At 33.9% G+C, this 22,404-nt stretch overlaps 2 protein-coding genes across 2 annotated transcripts; one reads left to right on the top strand and one right to left on the bottom strand.

Moving 5' to 3' along the window:
- The first annotated feature begins 1,301 nt into the window (after positions 1-1,301).
- On the top strand, positions 1,302-19,633 carry Vps13B (vacuolar protein sorting 13B). The gene is given in 40 exon segments (XM_085486736.1): positions 1,302-1,528; positions 1,987-2,288; positions 2,479-2,656; positions 2,740-2,818; positions 2,950-3,125; positions 3,246-3,349; positions 3,457-3,706; positions 3,786-3,973; positions 4,066-4,126; positions 4,129-4,274; positions 4,346-4,484; positions 4,547-4,664; positions 4,734-4,876; positions 5,007-5,179; positions 5,283-5,459; positions 5,533-5,821; positions 5,911-6,073; positions 6,159-6,552; positions 6,671-6,797; positions 6,967-7,134; positions 7,244-7,461; positions 7,547-7,766; positions 7,887-8,088; positions 8,224-8,401; positions 8,497-8,820; positions 8,907-9,110; positions 9,246-9,361; positions 9,453-9,807; positions 9,888-10,010; positions 10,092-10,211; positions 10,308-10,571; positions 10,646-11,269; positions 11,353-11,448; positions 11,535-15,096; positions 15,203-15,607; positions 15,686-15,862; positions 15,952-16,122; positions 16,196-16,389; positions 17,768-18,109; positions 18,184-19,633. Coding segments are annotated over 39 exon segments (11,286 nt in total). The 5' UTR covers positions 1,302-1,528; positions 1,987-2,201; the 3' UTR covers positions 18,415-19,633.
- On the bottom strand, positions 19,055-21,322 carry LOC114935976 (RING finger protein 37). The gene is made up of 2 exons (XM_029308932.2): positions 20,176-21,322; positions 19,055-20,096 (listed from the first exon to the last, which is right to left on the bottom strand). Exons 1-2 carry the CDS (start codon positions 20,787-20,789, stop codon positions 19,229-19,231), a joined length of 1,482 nt encoding a protein of 493 aa, XP_029164765.2. The 5' UTR covers positions 20,790-21,322; the 3' UTR covers positions 19,055-19,228.
- Positions 21,323-22,404: the final 1,082 nt, after the last annotated feature.

Below are 22,404 nucleotides of genomic sequence, written 5' to 3'. Positions count from 1 at the left end.
AGATTCAGCTCCTCGAGCGACTTCCAAAAATTCAATTCTTCGCGAAACAAGCTTGTTTCAAAAGTACAATCGGAAATGCATTTAGAATACGATCGACAATGCCGGAAATTCGCGTCGAAAATGCATGCCGATACTTCTCGCGACGCACGTACCCTCGTAAATTCGCGCGCGCAAACTTTTGGCGGCTCGAGCCGGAGTGAAAGCACGCGATTTCGGAGGAACAAATATTGAGCGAGATTCGCGGATGACAAGATCAATGTCACGCGTATACGCTCGCAATTACGATATGTCAGGACACGCGACGCGATAAGATTTATGCAGTAATTCACGACATAGACACTAATTAATACCCGCACTTATTCTTTCGTGGACGAACGCGCGAATGTTGATCGTAAACAATGAAGTATATTAGAGGGCAGCAGGCAGCAGCATTCTAGATTGTGTTCAAAAATGTATACAACCAAGGTGAAGCGCTCGATTGACCAATCAGGACAAAGAGATCCTCGGGCTCCGATTGGTCGATCAAATATCGCACTTTGATCAACGACCAATCGGAGATCAAGAATCTCTTTGTCCTGATTGGTCAATCGAGCGCTTCGCTCTAAATGAATATATTTTCAAATCCAATCTAGAACTTTCGTATTGTTCACGATAAACGTTTGCGCGCTTATCAGCGCAAATATGCCGGTAAAAGAAAGAAAATAGATCTATTTTCTTTGGTACAAGTGAGTGTATTAATTAGTGTCATTACGGCGATAATTATCGTATAAAGATCGCGTCGCATATACCAACATCATACGATTGTGATCACGCGCGAGATTGCGAGATTGTCGGCCGCGAATATTTTACAGCGCGATTAAAATTTTTTTTTTTTTATTATAGAAAGACGATAAGAGAAAGACATTTCATAACATTAGAAATGTTTAGGAAAAGTTTTTATATTTATCCTATAAAAATTACAATATTATATAATATATATTATACATTACATAATAAGATATATAGAATATATATATATATATATATATATATATATATATATCATATAAATATAATTAAGCTTGCATAAGATCGTCTAATTATTGTCTTCTATATATAAGAGATAGCTTATTACTTATTATAATAACCTTTTATATGAACTTTTTCAAGATATATAAAAAATGAAATTTATCTTACAAAATTGGATTGCTTGCAAAATTTATGTTGTCTTTTAGTTATTATATTTTTTATAAATCAAAGATATATGATCTATAAAATAGCAGATTTTTAATACGCGCATGCGTTATATAGTTGCTTTCGTATGACATGTAACAGCTGGTTTGTCGCGAAAAGAGGTTAATGGAAGTCGCCGTATAGAGACATAAGAGAGAGAGTCACGATAGAAACTGAAATTTTAAATTGTAAATTACATCCGCAGATCGAAATATTGATGCTATCACTGCGTTTGTCATATCCGCAGTGTGTTATTCATGTTGTAATAGTTTCGCGACGTGTTTTTACAAAAGTCGTGTAGCTTGTCATTTAACAGGTGCGATCAGCTGTGATTCTTTGTATTATAGTATTTTATAATATTCGGGTTTCTTAAATTATAATAAGATATGAGAAAATGCTATTAGCTGGAAAATCTAATGCCAATAAATTTATTTATTTTTTAATTTTACAATAATTCTATTTATTTCTTTTCTCTCCCTTGTAAGTGCCACATGAATACATGATAAAATTAATAAAAGTATATAATTTTAATAACTTCAAACATATATATAAGAAAATATACGCCCTGATATTTTAAAAATCATTTATAAAAGTTTTCTTTTTTATTTTTATTTAATATACTGAAAGAAATAAGTTTTATCAATATATAATATATACAGATATCAATCATTTTTAATAGCTATAATTTGTTTAAATATATTTATATTCTTTACAATAGCATCAATGTCTGGTCTAATGTATAATAAACTTATACAAAATTTATATAATTTTCAGACAAGTCTACATGCTTAGCAGGATATATAGTATTCATTCCAAATCATCGCATACTATTTTATTAAATAGAGAGATGGTATATATAAATTATAAAATACATTATTTATTACATGAAAAGATCAAAGAAAGATTTCTAATCTGAGACACGGAGTCTTACTATTTTTAATGAAAGAAGTTTATAAAAATATGATAGTTATCTTGCGCTGCCAAACACAATGTTTAAATTGGAATCTTATATAACACCAGTAATTCTCAGTTATGTAGAAAAATATGTAAAAAATTTTAAACCAGAACAATCACAGGTAAGCAAATATGAGTTTTCTACATGTCTATTTATTTGATAAAATATTTTGTATGAAATGTTTTTAAATTTTTGTCATAAAGTGACATTTTGTTCCAAAATATTGATTAAATTAATGATATTTAGAACAAATTTGATAATACTTTTTTAAATAAAATATACAATTCTTAAAAAAAAATATTTTTTTTTAGGTATCCTTGTGGGGTGGAGATGCATCATTTCAAAATCTAGATCTACGATTAGAGGTATTGGAAGAGCAACTTAATCTTCCATTCGTCTTTGTTAGTGGCCACATACATGAATTGTTGATACATGTTCCTTGGGTAAAAATTACCTCTGAACCAATAGTTGTTACTATTAATACTATAGGTAAGATAACAAAAAATTCTGTTTAATATGTTAAAAATATATTTTGAAATGAAACAATCAAACAATGACTTTTTTTTTTATAGAGTGCATTTTAAAATTGAAAGATGAGAATATCACAGAAGCTAATACAACGACACTACAAAAGAAAAAGGAGATGGTGCAGTAAGTATTACTTTTTATAATTTGATATGATCATAAAATTTTATTAGCTTAGTATACATTTGATTGCTTAGCATCTGAAAATGGTAAAATATATGTATATAAATAAAGAGACTTTGAACTTTTCATTATAGAGAGGAAGCTCCACCTGGGTACATAAAAAGTATAATCACAAAAGTTATTAATAATATTACTATTCACTGCAATAATCTTATCTTGAAGTATGTAGAAGAGGATATTGTGCTTAGCGTAAATGTCAAATTATTAAGTATGCAAACTGTCGATAATAAGTGGGAGCCAGCATTTACCGGTGGGTATTTTTATGCATAATTAAAGGACAAGAATTGTTTTTTGTTTTATTAATATAAATTATGTATTATATGAATTATTTATAAACATTAATATATATATGAAATATTCATGTTTACAGATGTCAATACTCAGGAAGTGATGCTTAGGAAAGTTATCACTATCCAGGATTTGACATTGTGTTTAGATAAAATGGATGCATCGGGGAAGATAGAAATATATCAGGTATTTTATTTTTTGATATATTTTGTACATATATCTTTTTTTTAAATATGTAGAAAATATAAAACAAAGAAAAGCTAATTTAAATCATAATTTAACATTTCGTTTAGGATCCCGTTTTATATCGATGCTCAATGACAATCCGCATGATTATAAACTATCACAGTAACACTTCAAAGAGAGCATCCATCACGAGACTTGATCTTCATTGTGAAAAAATGGAGTTTAGTATGACCGAACAACAAGTCCCGATGCTCCTCAGATTAGCGGCCTTGATAATGGTATTACAAACGAAACAATTTCCAGTAAGCAAGGAAAAATCTTCTATTTCTGTGGATGAAAGAGAAGATATTATACAAGGTTTAATATCACATTTAGATGATGTTTCAAATATCTTTTTATATTTTATATATATGTATATAATATTAATAATTTTCAGATGATACAAGTCAAGTAGTCGGAACTTCAACCGATGTTGTTGGATGGGGTGGATGGGCTTGGGACATAGTATCTTCTGTTTTGCCTGTTGACTGGGATAATAATTGGTCTACTGAACAACAAATAGCATATTCTGGTCATACTATACACCTAGGTGTTTATATAGATGATGCTACTTTAACATTTAAGGTATAATCAACACAATATAAATTTATTTTCAATGAAAATATTTTTGTTACATACAATTTGAAAATAAATTATTATATATCTCATTTTTGCAGACTGTCGAAAGCGTCAAAGAGCAATTATTTTACAAATCTCGGAAACTTAGATATAAATCCTTCTATCACTTCGATTAAATGGAGTTGTGATGGATACATTAATTCAAGGAATCACAATGACAACCTTTCAAGTAGGAGTGGCATGCATTCAGCTTTATCCACGAGGAATATGCAGTTGCGGGCATGTAGAAGTCGTTGATGGTATACAGGTAAAACAATTAATTATTTTAATCAGATATAAAATTAGATAGAATGTCTGAGAGGTAAATTATTATTATAGCCGCCTCTTTACGTAACAGCTGGGAACTTGAATATTGATTATCTAAAAGATTCGTTGTTTGACAAAGAAGCCATAGAAAATAAGGGGAAGAAGAGAGATTACAAGCAAGGAATAGATTATCACTTGACGATAGCTTCGGGTAATATTATCTATTAAAGGTATACATATAATATTTTACAAATAATTGATAATTTTTTTCAGTCGAAAAATTATTAGAAAGATGTCCAGCATTCGTGATGGATTATGTTTATTGTGTGGAATTGCCTGATGATATAACACCTGAAAGACTGCTCGAGTTTGGATCAAACTTTGAATACAGGTGAATACAAGTGTTTAAAAGAACTCGATAGCTATGAAACAAATAATTTCTATAAACGATTTTTTACAGCAATTTTCAGGAACGCAGGATAATAAGATATCTGTCAGGAGATCTGACAATTAGAATATGCTCTGGTATTTTTCATCGTATTGATACTATCAAACAAGCTGCAGCAAAATATGATTATAGTCCCTACATTGTAATAAAACCTGGTGAGTATTGATGTTGAGATATATTTTAGTTTAATTGCAATCTTACACCAAATAAAAAAGTTATAAATTTCTATTTAGAAAACATATTTCTAATTTAGAAGACATATTTACATATAAATTTTGATTTTAGATCCTCTCATTGATGAATTACCTCCAGTTACATTAGAAGAGTACGAAGCACTCAGAGAGAATGTATCGATGACGGAAACAAAGTTAATATTAAAAACAGCGTCACTGCAATTACAACTGGCAGATCATTGCGTCACGGGAGTGCCGCGACAACGTAAAATTGTCGAAGCTCGGGTAAAGTAGCTATTATATTTTTTAAATATTTTAATAATTATATAAAATTCTTAATTTTAATAATTATGTTAATTATATTTATGAATAATTTGTCTCTTTCCAGACCACTCCATTATCTCCAGCTCTTACGGATGATCCTTTTGTAAGCATTGAATGCGACGAAGCAATTGCCACTATAATTCAGCCTATGTATCCGTTCAGACTCGTGGCTTGTGCGTCAAAATTAACAGATTTACAACCGGAAATGTTTACTCAATGCCACGCAATTACTGATATACAAGTAAATCGAATATTTATATAATTATTATGAACATTTTGGTAACAGATCTTCTAATATTGGAATATTTATATAGATAACTGGAGTGAAAAGTCAACTTCATTTGACAAAAACTTGTGATACTTCAATAGTAATGCCTTTCTCAGTGGAAGCTTCTTTAAAAATGTTATTATATCCTCAATATTGGCGAGACATAGATATGGTTCAAAAATCATACTCTTCTCAATCGGATAGTGTTACCATCACAGGGACTAAGGCAAAATTAATGGCTGCTGTATCTATAGCAACTTCTATTTTTAGTTCTGCAGATACAACAAATCCACTTATCTGTTCTACTCTTTTTAATGACGCCTGTCAAGAGAAAAGTATGTGAATAATGTAAATATTTTAATGTGGTTTAATGGTATATTTTTTTTTTTAAATACAATTATACATTTTTTTTTATTTGTTGCAGGTCCAGTGTACTTAGAGCTATACTTAGAAAATATAATGTGTAAAAATGTATCATCTTCCGTTATGATATCAAACGAAATGAATGTAAGCTCTATAAAAATATTTGCTCTCAATGATTCACAACAAGCTTTTATTTTTTCGGGTCCAGAAAATTATGACAACAAGTTCGTATATACATATATTATGTATCAATAACATGTGTACACAAGAATTTGAGAAATCTCGATTAATGAATCTTTATATTTTTAGTGACACAGAAAATGTACCACTTTTATCTAGTGTAGTGCAGTTTCCTAAAAATGTCGAACTGCATACCCATACACATCCATCACTTGTTTCGTTTAAAATTTCTGAAATCAGAGCTTCGTTAGATCCACTTTTCTTTGAATGGTTAAAGTATCGTGCCACATATCATAAATCAGGAAGCGTACATGTATTACGTTCAGATAGCCAACAATTGATCACCGAAGGTACATCGTCCGATACAGGTACTAGAAAAAAAACATTTCCAAGTCTATACGAAAGTGTGCATAGTTCGTCAGACAAAGAAAAAAAGAGATCAGCTGTGACAGAAAAGTCGAAAACACTGCGGTACGATGAAACGCAAAAGAAAACTGAATCTAAAACAGACGAAGAACAACAGGTATTAAAAAATTATATTGCAAAAATACATTACATATAGATAGATAATGATTGTATCAATCATTATTAAAGATTAATCATTAAAGAGAGAAATAAGTAATTTATGGTAAATATTACAGAAATCGGGAATATTGGTCAAATTAGCAGAATCGTATTCGTGGTGGTGCAATCTTGTGCTAAATGGTTACATAGGGCATATTATCATTTACATACCATCCAATACAATGAGTGGCATTGGTGCTGATGGTAAATAATTTTATAATTATTAAGTAAAAAATAATTTAAGACAAAAGGATTGAATTCTTAGATCCATTCACAGAGTCATTCTATTCATTCTTATCTTTTTGATAAATATTAATGCATTTTATATGTATATATAATTTATAAAAATAATTAATAAAATATATTACACAAGGCATAGAACAAGCCAAAGACAGAGCCTTAATAGAGAATGAAGATTTAGAAATAATGATAATAAAACTACCAAGTCTTCTTATACACTCGTCTAATTTGAATGCCGATTCATTGAACCCATATCTACAAAATCTTCCTGTCAAACTGCCAGAATCTATGTGGGCATCTCGTAAGTTTCTTTATATAATTTAGAAAAAAACTTGCTATTTTATATATATATATATATATATATATATGTGTGATAAAAATAAATGTTTATTACTGTTACTATTTTTTAGCAACACAAAGCTTTCCATGGACATTAAGCCTTATAGACTTTCATTGTTACACATTGCAACAGAGAACACAAAAGAATTTTATAAAGAAAGTTACATTAAACGCTACAGTAGCTCTTACAACTAAGACAGCTGCAATTCAAGCAAATACACTTACTGCTTTAAGTATTTGCGTACATATTGATAATTCTCCTATCTTTATTTCACTTTCAGAGGAACAGGTATTAATTATAAATCTCTATTTTTTTTTAATAATATTGACATAATATAACATAAAGATGTATGATTTTGAAATGAATTTTTCAGGTTGTCTTCATGAGCAATATAGTTTTAAATATCATAAAAATATTACAAACTCTATACGATTCTCGAGAAAGTAACACGATTGTACGACAGATGAGCAATGAAATGCAAATTGTTCTCCCTGCCATACCTCAAACTCCGTCCACTCCGACACAAATAATGTATCAAGAAGATACAACTACTAATTCAACCATATCTACATCAAAAGACGATTTAGGATACGGTGAATTACAAATATATTTGTCTCTTATATTTATTTTTTAATTAAATATATTTGTCTCTTATATTTATTTTATATTTGTCTCTTATATTTATTTTTGTAATTAATATATAACTTTTACAGAGAAAGACACTTTAGTTGTAACAGCATGGATTCAGTGGACTATAACAAAGGAAGCAGTTAAATTATACATTATGGAAGAAGATGGATCTTCTTTAAAATTGATGTTGGAACTGGAGGATATTATAACATCCTTAGACTTACAATCGGTCTACATGCAATTAAAAAGTAAAATAACAACAGCTACGATATTACATTATATCAGGTAAATTAATATTATTTTTATAAAATATTTTTATAGATATATACATGTATTATTTTTCTTAGCGAAGATAATTTCTTTATGATTACACTCAATGCTTTTGTTAATTTGTATTGTATTCATATTATGATTTAATAGAGGTCCACACGCATTAAATTGGGATGCTGGCGAATATGCTGGACTAGTACTTTGTGGAAGGGAAGATAATTTAGAGAAAGGTGATGATTCGGGTTTTCTAAGTTTTACACTTACTCGTGCAAAATCAGGAAATGTGTACACTCGTTGGGGTACCCATAAACGTTACAAATTACAAAAGGTAGAATATTTGCAATCTCGTTTAAATTAGAAGAAAGAATTCTCACAATTACAATTACATGTGAATTATTAATAATAATTCTCTCGAACATTTAGAAAGAAATGCTGATTGATTCGACGTTGTCTATGAACGGCTATATTTCTGAAATATTTATCAAAATGCAAATGGTCGATATAATCCTACCACTCAGTGTAATTGGTAAATACACCCAATTGGTAAAACCTTTTGCACGTCTCGGTTCTATCGAGAAAAGTGCGGAAGTCACTCGTGGTAAAAGCACGTCAACGCCATTAACTGGTATAATTACTCTGAATAATGAATCATTACCATTGATACATTTGGAGTTTAAAGGTTTTCGACTTCTGATGCCAGCCTTAAGTCATGCAAATAAATTACAACACGATTTACTGATGCTCCAGGTTTTAAAACATTTTATTTTTGAAAAACTTTTCTACTTCCCTAATGATATATTGTTTAAATTATTTTATATCGAGATTTTTTATAGTTGGACGGAATTCGTATCACGCCGGATGCGGAAAATCCAATTTGCAGAACTCCATTGCGAACTGACATATATCAATTGGCTGCGCAAGCAAATATATTAAATGTACCAGGTTCGGCCGTGGAAGATCGTCAGTATCAAATTAGTGTTAAAGGAGTGTGTGCATATACTACCACATGGAGAAATTATCAACTAAGCATTAATAAGGTTTATTAAGCAGAGACATTTTATGTTACATATATCTGCATATTTTTTATATCTTATTCGAAACTTAAAAAAACTTTCTGGAAATACATTAATATACAGATTTGATAATTATATAAACTCTATGAATATTTTCAGAGGATGTCTCAATCATACTTATATACAATGAATGAGAATCCTGCATTGGAATGGAATAAACTCGGAAATGGTAGTAGTCTCGATCCATATTTCTCTACATCTCCTGTATTAACAAAGTAATATAATTAATGCATATATATGTATAGAAATGATTAGAAATCATATATTGAGCTAATTAAATTTTCTAACTTTAATGTTTAATTTTAGATTTGATCTCTGCTTGATCATTGCACCAGCTGTCATATTTAAAAATGACACGATAGTGTGTGGAAGTGCTATAGAAGTGAATTGCATTACAGACATAGAATTGACAATAAATTTGGATCAAATTAAATTAATATCGACACTCAATAATGAATTTGTAACGCTATTGTCTGGAAGTTTTGAGAAGACAGAAGATCAAAATAGTTTCAATAATACAGTTCAAAAGTTTCCTTCAGGCTCTCAAGGCATAAAACCTATCAGTGGGTTAAAACAGACATTAGATGATTCAATAGATATCGATTATATGAAAGACAGTGGTGTTGATTTTGAAATGTCCAGTGTACATTCGACAGTAATTGTAAGTTATACGTTATATTCTAGTGCACAGAAATAACGCTTTACGAATTATCAATTTGCTCTAAAAATAATAATTTTCAGGGAAGATCTGCGGTTGCTGAAACCATGATATTTCCACCATTTGAATTTTTAGTAAATTGTGGAAAGATAACGCTTATTTTATATGAAGTTCACAATGCATTCCTTGATTTAGAGGATAATGTAGTGAGTAATAGTAATTTATAATTAATAGTTATTATCATTTTAATTATAGTATTTTATTAATTATTGATATATTTTTTTCAGGATATACATAAAATTGATTGTGAAGACGATAACGATAATTTAAAACAGCCATTATTTTATTTAATGATTAATCAACCGAATATTTACTTTTCTCAGCAACATTTATTTAAAAAAATTCAAGTATGCATTTTTTAGCTTAAAAAACAACAATTAATATATTAATTGACGCTTAACTTGAATTTGTATCTCTTAATTAATATTATTGTCGGTTTATAGATATCCTGTTTTGACATAACGACATCACTTGGTGAAGCCCAAAATCTAAACATGATACCAACTGAAAAGGATTTCAAAATTTTTATGATAGAAACGAAGCACGGAGATCCACATCCAGACACGGGTATTCCACCTTCTTTTGTTACAATAAAATCAGAGATGATTCTAGGCAAAAATCGACAATTTTTTATTGAAATGGGAAGGCCGACAAAAATACATCTCTCTTTATCTCGGCTCAATCAGCTTTATAATATACGGAATAAGGTATGCCATGAAATTAAAAAATGCGTAACATCTATGCGTATATTTACGACCACTCTATTTTACGTTCGCTTCAGGTATTATCGTGTTTCATGGACCGCGACGTTACGCAAGTATCAACCAAGAAAAAAGAGGCTGCAGATTCTCAAAATTTAGTAGCACCGACAAAATCGAAAAAATTCAGTGTACCTGATCTACATTTAAGTACAAAACTAATCGTATTATCTTTAAAGACTGACACCGGAGCAGAAATTATTACAAGTTTAGCATCGTTAAACGGGAATCTGTCGACACTCGTGAGACCGGACAGGATATATTCAAACTTATCCATAGATTCCTTTATTATATCTGCGATCTTAAACGGAAATATCAAAGTATTATTAAATCCATGGTGTTGCAACATAACAACCTGCTTACTTTGGGAATCTTCGTACAACAGCGAAGTGATTCCGCAGATACAGATACAGGCAGACAGTGAAAGTCTATATCTTGATTTTGGACCTGATCAGATTAAAATTATAAAAATGGTCATGCAAGATTGCCAGTTGCTCTTAAGCGAATTTGCCTCGTTCTCTACGAGCGAGAATAAAAATGAGAAGCAAATTGTACTATCGACCGAACAACATTACAAGGATGATTTAAAGGCTGGTGCATTCCAATTTGTCGATGGCACTGCGGACGAGTTACCTTTTCCATATCAAGTTAGTAAACACGATTATACTAAATTAAATAAAAATAAAATAATGTGCCTGACTTATTCTTTTCTTATTCTATTCTTTCTTAGGTAGTATTCTTTGCTTATCCTCAGCAAGCGATGGCTTGGAGATATCCGCAACCGCGTACATTAACGAGAATACATATATCTCCTGTTCCATTTGAAGTAAGTATTGAAGAAACAATTTGTTATTTTTATTTGTAAATTAAAATAATCAGTAACAAGTTTGAAGATAAAAGGATTCGTTGCAGACGATGGACGCCGATGGCAATTATATCGACAGAATTTCCTGCATCCTCGAATATTGGAGTGACAGTCACATGTCATATCAACGTTACGCAGATTTTTACTTATCGGAAACAGATTCCTATCGATTGGATTTGCCGGAGAGGGCACCAGCACGTGCGGTGGCCTGCGTGTGGCGCGTGATTATTTCTTCCAACAACAAGCGATCGCTCTCCAGAAGCATCGTTTCCGCGCGAGCCCTCGCAGCTTGTTTGCGCATCGATTCTTACTTTAATCCTCTGTTAATACCCAACGTGCAGATCGCTTTAAATATCGGTGTGCTTCACGTGTCTCTGTACAATCATATCGATACGTCTGTGTACAGTAATCTGCCACCACCGTTGGATAGGTACATGCTGAACGGGAGGATCCCTGAGATACAATGTTTCATGTCCATGGAACAAAAAGGGGCTGTTCTGGTGCTTAACAAATGGGTGGACGATTCCACGTTAATCGATATCGGCGGTACCTTAAGCATACACGTGTTAGATTACAGTCATTTGACCATGCAAGAGGTGTTGGATTCCCTGGAAGGAAGATTACAATTGTCATTATCGGACAAGATAGACGCATCGTTAACGAGCAACCCGTTTACGCTGAAATTGGGTCCGGCGATCATTCATACTCTTACGGTCTCCACCCGACTATGGCTGGCGTCTTTCGACGAAGAGGAGAAAAATGTGATTGTCCTGACGCGTTATGTAATTGCCAACGATAGCAATGTACCTATCCGTTTTGGTCAAAGTGGCACCGGCGACAGTATACTTCTCGAAAGCAGACAGTGTAATTTTTACTCGTGGCGACAGATTGGCAATCAGATGATACGAATATCGATCGAAGAAAACGCTTGGGTGTGGAGTCGACCTTTTCCTGTCAATACAGATGGAATCCACGTGATAGAATTCAATAATTCGATGACCGGCACGGTGATTTTTGTCAATGTTACGTCACTTTCCACTACGCAGAAGCTTGTAACGTTCTCAGGGCAGCTCGTAATTTCCAATCAACTGATAGATAATTTTGAAATGAGATTGGTAAAGTACGAGACAGATGTCGGCTCTAAAGTAACGGTCTCGAAGGAGGTATACCCCATACCTGGTAAGAGTTTTCCTTCATCTATTATGCTTGAAAATAATAAAAAGATGGCTATGCGGCTGCGTTTCACCAACCTGACGCACTTATCTTGGACCGGCGACATTCCTCTGCAACCAAACGTCAAATGGGGCCAGCCCTGGCTCGTAAAAGTACCGCTTCAAGAACGCGGTCAATTTCTAAGTATCTGGGTACGGATTGTAACGCAGACGATACAGGACAAGGTGAAGATTCTCGCGGTACTGAGTCCGCTTTATATGATTAGATCGCATTTACCGGTATCAGTTAGAGTTCAGATGGAAACTCCGTCCTTGAAGACGTCGTTGAGCACGATGGTCAACGGTCGCGGCGAGTGTCAGCAACTCTACTGCCCTGGTACGTTTGAGCACTTTCATCAGCTGACGTTTCAACTAGAATCCGGTGTCTGTGCATCGAATCCCTATGTGCCGCTCTCGTACAGCTCGGTGAATCAGCGAAAGTTCTTGAGAAGACCCGACGTCGAGGATATCGACAAAATTCTGCGAGATCTCAAAGACCGAAAGGACGACGCGAAATGGCCTTTTCAAGGAGACGACACAGGGGAGGAATGGATATCTGCAGAGCAGCCGCAGACGCACGTACAGGTGAAATACCAAGATGCAGGACTGGTCTCTAGTACCTTGTTGTTGGAACTACAGCCTTGGTGCTTCGTAATGAATTCACTAGGTTGTCATATCTCGCTAGTGTCGGAGGATACAGAGCTGTGCCAGATCCCTCACTACAGCATAGTTACACCACCCAAGTTGGAAGGCACTTTTTACGTAGGCGTGGGAATCGGCGATACTTACTACACGTCACAGACACTGCAGTTGGCGCGACCCGACTGGAGCCAAAGCTTCTACATGCCGCGAATCAACGGCATAATACCGGTGAACGGAAACATCAAGACGTTTGTGGACTGCGGCACAAGCGTGTCCATCTTGAACATCGGTTCCTCCATGCACGAGGATATGCGTCTCGTGCGAATCTCGAGCAGCCACGTGATCGCTAATCTGACATCTCAAGAATTGTGCGTGGCCACGTTTGCGGTGCACGAGGAAGCGAGAGATCTGCAGCTGCCGCACGATCTCACCCCTTGTAGCCTGAATATCTCGCCGTCTGAGGATCAACAACAGGGTACACCAATCGTACAATGGTACACGCTGTACACGGAGAGCAATGTGGAACCGCTCGTATTGTATGTATCTCTCAGCCTCGGTCACAAATGGTCCTGTCCGATTAGAGTGGACCAAACGATGAGCCGGAAATCCGTTGCAATTCCAAACGGTTCCTCGACCTTGCCTGTTATTGTGACAACGCAAGAAGATAAAGGTACCACGTTCGTCGTGATACATAACGACGATCATCCACAATTGTTGGTCGAGAACGCTTGCGGCTTCAAGATCCTGCTGGGACAAGCTGATGAAAAAGGAAACGAAATATTACCGGATACTGTCCATTTTACATGGATGTGCGAAGTTGATAGCGGAGCAATATTTCATTATTCCCTTCCCTGCGTCAGTAACAGACTACCTGACACTGTTGTTCCAAGCACGTCAAACGTGCTGTTATTTTCTACCGTACAAAACGATCAGGTGATAGAAAAAACAAGTTTAAAATGGTCGAGAGGCGTGAATCTGTCCGCATTATCGTCTACACCGATGGATCAATATCTGCGATTGCCCTCCTACGGCGACGTGAAGCTAATAATGCAGAATCGTTGTTATACAACTCACATCAGCATCGTGCCTATCTCTCAGATCGAAATATCCGCTCAAGATATTAGAAGCAGATTACTACGGAAGAAGAGCACGTCAAAGGATCACGATACAATCGCGCCCTTGAAAAGATCAGAAGAGGATAAACTGTTGCCGTATATACAAAGTTCAAGTAGTTCAACATCGCTGACGAGTTTCTTCTCTGCTCAAGAAGACGTCTTACCGATGGAATCGAATGTTTCATCGTCGTCGAAGCAGTTGATTCCGAAAATGACGGAGAAAACTCACCCTGATGAAAATCAATCCAAGTCCTCCAGCAATGTCATTTCGACAAATCCTAGAGAAGGCTCTGTAACGGTTTACCTGCATGCGTGTACCATCGTCATTCTTCATGACATCAATGAAAATGCCCAGAAAATCGAAGTCGCGAGTCTGTCCATGACGGATTTAGTTGTCACTGTAAATTCAAAGGCCAAATTTATTAATCTAAATTGCTACATAGGTGACTTGCAATTGGATAATCAATTATTCGATCAGGGAGGTTTCGACTTTCCTGTAGTATTGATAAATCAGAATCCATTGCCCAATAGGGAGATGATATTTTACAGCAATAATTGTTTACTGACGAATATAGAGAAAATCAAACAAGATTCTTTAATAACTGTCGAGTACGTCTGGGAAGTAAACGGATGTATGATAGGTATGTATTTTACATGAAACAAATATTTATCTAGAAAATAAATATATAATAAATAATGTTTTAAGTAGATAAATGTTTAGTTCACGTGGATATATTTTTGTTGCAGCATCAAAGGAATATCGCATGAGAATTGCACCAATTAGCGCATATATCGAGGACACGTATATAACGCAATTGTTGGATTACGCAACTACGATGATACCGCCGCGTTTGGTATTAAATGACAGTCCTAAGAGGATACAAACGATAGCTATTGCGAACGCAATGTACATACCGGACTACATCATGATCGACTCGAAAATCTTGAGCAAGCCGTTGAGATTGCAAAATTTTATAATAGAGCCGCTGTCTATTTTGTTGAGCGTCCACACCTCTGTACGATTATACGTCGCTCTGGATCATTCCCCGTTGTACTTCGGTACTTTCGAAAGGAAGAATCTGCTGACCACCCCTTACAGGCTTGGCAATGCACTTACTATGCATTACTTGTCCGGCGCTATATTCGGAGCAGGTTGGCGATACATGCAAATTATTCTTATTTTTTTGTTATATATATAGTAACGAAATTATGCTTGTTTTATGTGATCAGGTTGGGTAGTGGGATCATTAGAAATACTCGGATCACCGGGAGGTTTGGCGCAAGCACTTGGATCCGGGCTCAGAGACTTCGTTTCGCTACCGTTTCAAGGACTTTTGCAAGGTCCATGGGGTTTCATCGTTGGAATCACACACGGGTCAGCCAGTTTAATGAAACACGTTACAGCAGGTGTAGAAATTATTTTTTTTCTCATTATTCTGATTACTTAAAAATATATAATAAGAAAATATATAACTGCATAGTGTTCCCTCTCGTAGGTACGGTAAATTCCGTAACGAAACTGGCATCCAGCGTCGCAAGAAACTTGGATCGTTTAACGTTAGATGAGGAACATCTTCAGCGACAAGAAGAGTCGCGCAGAATGCGTCCTCAAGGCATGGCGCAAGGACTTTATCAGGGTTTAACTGGTCTCGGAATGAGTTTACTCGGTAATCATTCCTTTCTTTTTTGTTCTTAAATTTCTTCGTCGTGTATAATTACTAACTGTTAATTACTAATCAGCGGCCGTGGCTGGCTTGGCGCATCATCCTCTGCAGCAAGTGTGGTCAGGCGAGGCAACCACCAAGAGTTTAGTCACCGGAGTCGGACTCGGTTTAGTCGGCGTCGTAACTAAACCACTGAGCGGTGCTGCGGAATTGGTCGCTCTTACTGGTCAAGGATTATTACAGGGAGCTGGATGGAATTCCTTGCCTACGGTAAAATAATAAAAATTTAAATATAAATTTAACATATATAAGATAGGCAATAAGAGCCAAATCGCGGATGACAGTGCGTTATTCTAAACGAAACTAAATTTTTTCGTTAGAATTAAATACCTGTGCACAAGGCACCAAATTTTTACTTGGACACGGCCAAGATATAAAATTGGAATAATCTCTACAAGAGATTTTTAATTCCATGTATCCCCTATTCCCCCTAAAGAAATAAAGTGCGAGAGAAAAATATAGATCCGAAAGTCGCAGAATCGGGAATCGAACCCGAGACCTTTCGCTTGCCGGGCGACTGCTCTTCCAACTGAGCTATTCAGATCCTTTCGATTCTATACTTTTCTCTGTTATATATATTAATGTTGGTAAATAAACGCCTTTAAGCCAGCGTGTATAAATTAAGAGTTTAACTAGGCTCTGTAATATATAAATATAAATTTAACATATATAAGATAGGCAATAAGAGCCAAATCGCGGATGACAGTGCGTTATTCTAAACGAAACTAAATTTTTTCGTTAGAATTAAATACCTGTGCACAAGGCACCAAATTTTTACTTGGACACGGCCAAGATATAAAATTGGAATAATCTCTACAAGAGATTTTTAATTCCATGTATCCCCTATTCCCCCTAAAGAAATAAAGTGCGAGAGAAAAATATAGATCCGAAAGTCGCAGAATCGGGAATCGAACCCGAGACCTTTCGCTTGCCGGGCGACTGCTCTTCCAACTGAGCTATTCAGATCCTTTCGATTCTATACTTTTCTCTGTTATATATATTAATGTTGGTAAATAAACGCCTTTAAGCCAGCGTGTATAAATTAAGAGTTTAACTAGGCTCTGTAATATATAAATATAAATTTAACATATATAAGATAGGCAAGAAGAGCCAAATCGCGGATGACAGTGCGTTATTCTAAACGAAACTAAATTTTTTCGTTAGAATTAAATACCTGTGCACAAGGCACCAAATTTTTACTTGGACACGGCCAAGATATAAAATTGGAATAATCTCTACAAGAGATTTTTAATTCCATGTATCCCCTATTCCCCCTAAAGAATTTATTTCTTTAGGGGGAATAGGGGATACATGGAATTAAAAATCTCTTGTAGAGATTATTCCAATTTTATATCTTGGCCGTGTCCAAGTAAAAATTTGGTGCCTTGTGCACAGGTATTTAATTCTAACGAAAAAATTTAGTTTCGTTTAGAATAACGCACTGTCATCCGCGATTTGGCTCTTATTGCCTATCTTATATATGTTAAATTTATATTTATATATTACAGAGCCTAGTTAAACTCTTAATAAAAATTTGTTTTTTTGCGATTTGTCAACTCAATCTGATTTTTGTTCGTTTTTCTAACAGCCACGTCAGAGACCAATCGTGCAATATACTACTGGCAATAATAGCACATCCGTGCGATACACCTGGCGTTTGTCACCCTTGCTCGATCATAGCCACGACAGTATTCTTCACGTGACCAGTGCAGATTACGTCATTCACCAGGGTAGCAATCGCCCGATGACACTCGTCCTCACGCGACAAGCTCTATTACTCGTTAACATGGCAGAGGACAGCGTAGAACGAATATTCTCGTTGAGAGAATTGACGAGCGTTGATCATGTCACGGAATCGACCATGTTATGCTTGTATTGTCCACCAGCCGCGACGCAGTCGAGCAGACCTCTATCGCCAGTCGAACACGAGGTAAAATGATCCTGATTTTATGCCTTAGCTTATAATCAAGTCATGAGGACTAATGTAAACGTAAACTTTTTAAGATGAATCAAGAAATGAGAGCGCGAGTTGAAGAGTACGTGAGGACAAGCAGCACTGGCTTGGCCAGTGTATCAACCAATAGTGACAGACAGTCTGACACCTTGGAGAAAACGTCTTCACATCCAGAACATACACTTACTTTTTACGTTTGTCCAGACACTCGTAATTACTTACTATCATTGTTCAACATTGCCAAGCGACAAAATCAGGGTTCTGGTTTCGCTGTTCTGTAATGAATGTAATACTTTCAAACATTATTTATTATTAACTGCAGTGACTGAGAGAGAAAATATTCCAAATAATTCTGTATGAATCAAATGTATTCAAAATGTTTTCTTTGGGTATTGAAACTTAAATTTTATATGTACTTTTGGAAAATTTGTTTCGAGAAGTTATTAAAGTGATAATAGTATTATAACGAGAAAGAAATTTTCAAATACCCAAGTAAACAATTAATATTCCATTTGAATAACCATATTTATAATTTTTATTAAATATATATTGCATAATTGACGCTTTATATATCGTTTTACATACAAAATGTTTATTACGACTATATAGCATAAATTTATTATCGATATATTATATAAAGATTTAAAATATTTTACAATTGTAAAAAATATTTAAAATAACGCGTTGCTTATTAACTCATACGAAAACGTACAAATTAAAGAAAAGCACATGTATAAACTTTATTTATAAGTTATAATATATCATATATTGAGATAGAAAAACAAAAATTTTTATAAACATTATTTACACACATGTAATTTCGACTTTACATAAATGTAAACTATATTGTATGTGCCAAAATGTTGCGAGGAATTTTATCATTGGAATTATCATGAATGATGTAACATTGATCTCGAATGGTTCAATGTGTTACGATAATATATTTTGCATACCCTCCTCACACACATGGATAAAATTTGACAAATAATAAATGTGAAAAAATTCGAGTTACATCCATAAAGCTGAAGAATTGAGCAAGAACTGAAATATTCTATTATTGATAATATATATTCATAACATTATACAATTTTTCTATTATCTATTTAAAATATCGTCATGAATTCGTTCAATGTCACTCAGTTTGTAAGAAAGTCCACAAGATTTACACTGACTATTCTCAATAGATAATAATACTTTTCTGCATATTACATGTTTACATGGAAGTTTATAAAGAATACTATTATTACAACATTTACAATCATTAGATATATTATGTAACTCTACTTTTTCTGGTGCACTAAAACGTTTAATATTTGACAATAGAATCTTTACATTGCCATCTAGAGAATTGTCAATGTCAGTTTCCACCAATCTTTCTGATTTATCACTTCTATGATTATAAGAATTATTATGAACTAGTTTAGAAGAACTTGAACTTTGCTTTGATCTTACATTAGTATTGGCAGTGGATTGTTTGGGACATACAATAACTGCTGGCAGTTGATGGCAAAATTTCTTTGTTTGCTGTGAATAAGCATTCATTGTTTGCTTGCATGCATCTAATTTAGCATCTTTGACAGTCCTCTTTAGTAAATTTTTGTTTAGCACACACTTTGATACTTTAATTATCCTTCTGTCTCCTGCTACAGTTGAAGTTGAATTATGGCCTAAAACTCTTGGTATATTTTTTATTTCATTCGAATTACTATTATCCAACAGAAATTTATCAATTCTCGACTTCAATGCAGTTGCCATAATTGGTTTACGATGTTCATTAAATACAATGCCAGTAAATGGATCTGATAATGGTCTACCCCAGATTGCTTCATTCTGTCCATGCTTTTCTAATGTGGTTTGATCTATTACTTTGCCACTAGGTAATATAATCGGCTGAGTCATTATCTCCCATGTAATGGGATCTAAGAAACTTTCAGGAACTTCAAACATCACTTTATTCTCTTGTCTGGAATGCATGAAAAATATCTGTATTAGTTAACAACAGATATGTAATGTACTAATATTATATATAAATATATGCATACCTATTGTCAGTAATATTTGTAGTAGTCTCAGTTTTAGTCTCGCTTACAGGCAATGTGGCTTGATGTTTGGTCCATAAAGTGTACACACTTGCCACAACATCTTTCCCACAACGAGGTGATACTGTTCCCCAAACTTCAATTTTCCCTAATGCTGGTACCGAGTTTTCTGTTTTACATATTGTTATTCGTAAAACATTAGTATACATAGTCAAGTGCTGCATTGACAATTTAATATAACGTTTTAAGAAATTTGGTGGTGCAAAAATTTTTGCAGGATCAATGTCACTCGGATGAAATAACAGTCCAGCATCAGAAGTGCTTAAAAATCCACTAGACAATAAAGTAAATGGGCTACTGTGATCATTGGTGTTTTTAGAATAAAGCTGAAAGCCTGATGACTTCTGTGATCCAATGGATGGCCAAATCAATATATGATTTATCCTGATGTTACAAAGAAATGTGATGTCAATGTGAATTGGCGGTTTAATGCAGGAATATGCCAAAAATCCTTTGCAAGAGTCGCTTATCAAATTGGTCACATCATATCCTTCTGTGCTGATGGTACTGCATTTGATTTCTGGACGTAAGCGAGGATCACAAAAATTCAAAAGCATTTTCCTTTTTTTTCTTTTTACATACAAAGGTCGTCAATAATATATGATCTTAAATCACATGCTTTATACGTGATCCAGTGATTGTCACGAAGATTTAATCATTCTAATCATCGTGCATTCGTAATTTCAATTACTATAATTTTTAAACAAGCTTAATTTATAAAATTTTTCATGTGTAATAAGAATAAAAGTATACACATATAACCGAATATTAATCTTTAAACTGATTTTAGCTTTATTGTTAGATGCCACTCAGATGTCATTTATTTTTTTTTTCAAATATCCATTTCTATACTTTTTTTCAATCTTTTCTTCTCTCCAAAACTTTATTTCATGTTAAATACAGAAAATCTAATTATGGTACAGAACATCTTTCTACTCCAATATAAATGGCCAATATTTACTCACGATGTAAATATCATCGTGCATTTGACATTTCTATTCTTAATTAATTCGCACATATTCATTCATAAATACATAACACATGACAGCATTCTAGATTATGTTCGGATATATGTTCACCTACTATTGAACAATCAGAACAAAGAAAATCCTCGGTCTCCGATTGGTCAGTCAAATATCGCACTTTGATCAACGACCAATCGGAGACCGAAGATCTCTTTGTCCTGATTGGTCAGTCGAGCGCTTCACCCTGGGTGAATACATTTTTGAATACAATCTAGAATGCTGCTGCCAGAGAGAAAGATGAGAGCGGCCAGGCCGGCGTTTTGGCTGTTACCGTTTTTACGGGACTGCTTGAAGCGCCCCTCGCACCCGTTTTTAATATCGGAACTAACTGCACACCCATTTTCTGGCAGGGTCGATAAAGTTTGTATTTGGTGCGAGTCCGTGCTACGCCCATAATTTTCGTGTTAACACAGTATCACGTATTCATTCTGTATATGTGCGATCTTTTCTCTTTATTTATATATATATATATATATATATATATGTATTTATATAATTTGTATAAAAACTAAAATATAATTATTAAAATATATATATATATGTATATGTGTAATGAAATATATAAATCTTATTTTAATTAAAATAAAAAGAACGATTAATTGTTCGACCACCTGGATTTTGGAATGTAATTTTTAATATATATTATATTATATTTAATATTTATCGCCGCTTCTATTAATATGAAGTGCAATGTCAACGTGCAATAATGTACAATTATTTAAAGTTTCCATGCCTAATGTATCATGCTGGTATAAAAGAACGTCAAGTAGCATGCGTAGCCGAGCAACTAAGATGACGAGCTGAAATCGTGGACATTTCAAGTTCAAACCCCTGCCTTTTTCAGATTTTTTTTTCACTTTTTTCAAATAAGTTATTATGTGTATAAATGTGTAATAATCAATATATCATTATTTGATAATTTTTTTTGTAATGGAACAAAATAAATTATTTTTTAATTCTGCAAGGAATTTAATTATTAATGCAAACGCCCACACACATAATTTAGATATTCAATTTTTTTTAGTTCAAATGTTTCTTGCAATCTGTATACGACAATCAGTCCACTCGCTGTGCCACAGATTGCATCGCATAATACGCTCAGAGTTATAATACGATAGAGATCGCTTTACGCTGTTTTTCCTTGAAA

Source organism: Nylanderia fulva, unplaced genomic scaffold (assembly GCF_048542155.1).
Source record: "Nylanderia fulva isolate GAGA-0341 unplaced genomic scaffold, ASM4854215v1 Scaffold47, whole genome shotgun sequence".
Classification (NCBI taxonomy): domain Eukaryota; kingdom Metazoa; phylum Arthropoda; class Insecta; order Hymenoptera; family Formicidae; genus Nylanderia; species Nylanderia fulva.
The sequence above is the reverse complement of the archived record's forward strand: the minus strand, read 5'-3'. Positions and strand labels throughout refer to the sequence as shown.

Bases quoted from the DNA above. Each gene is read 5' to 3' on its own strand.
- LOC114935976 (XM_029308932.2), bottom strand. From the start codon at position 20,789: ATGCTTTTGAATTTTTGTGATCCTCGCTTACGTCCAGAAATCAAATGC. The intron at 20,097-20,175 runs GTATGCATATAT...CATGCATTCCAG, and splicing joins ACAAATATTACTGACAATAG to ACAAGAGAATAAAGTGATGT.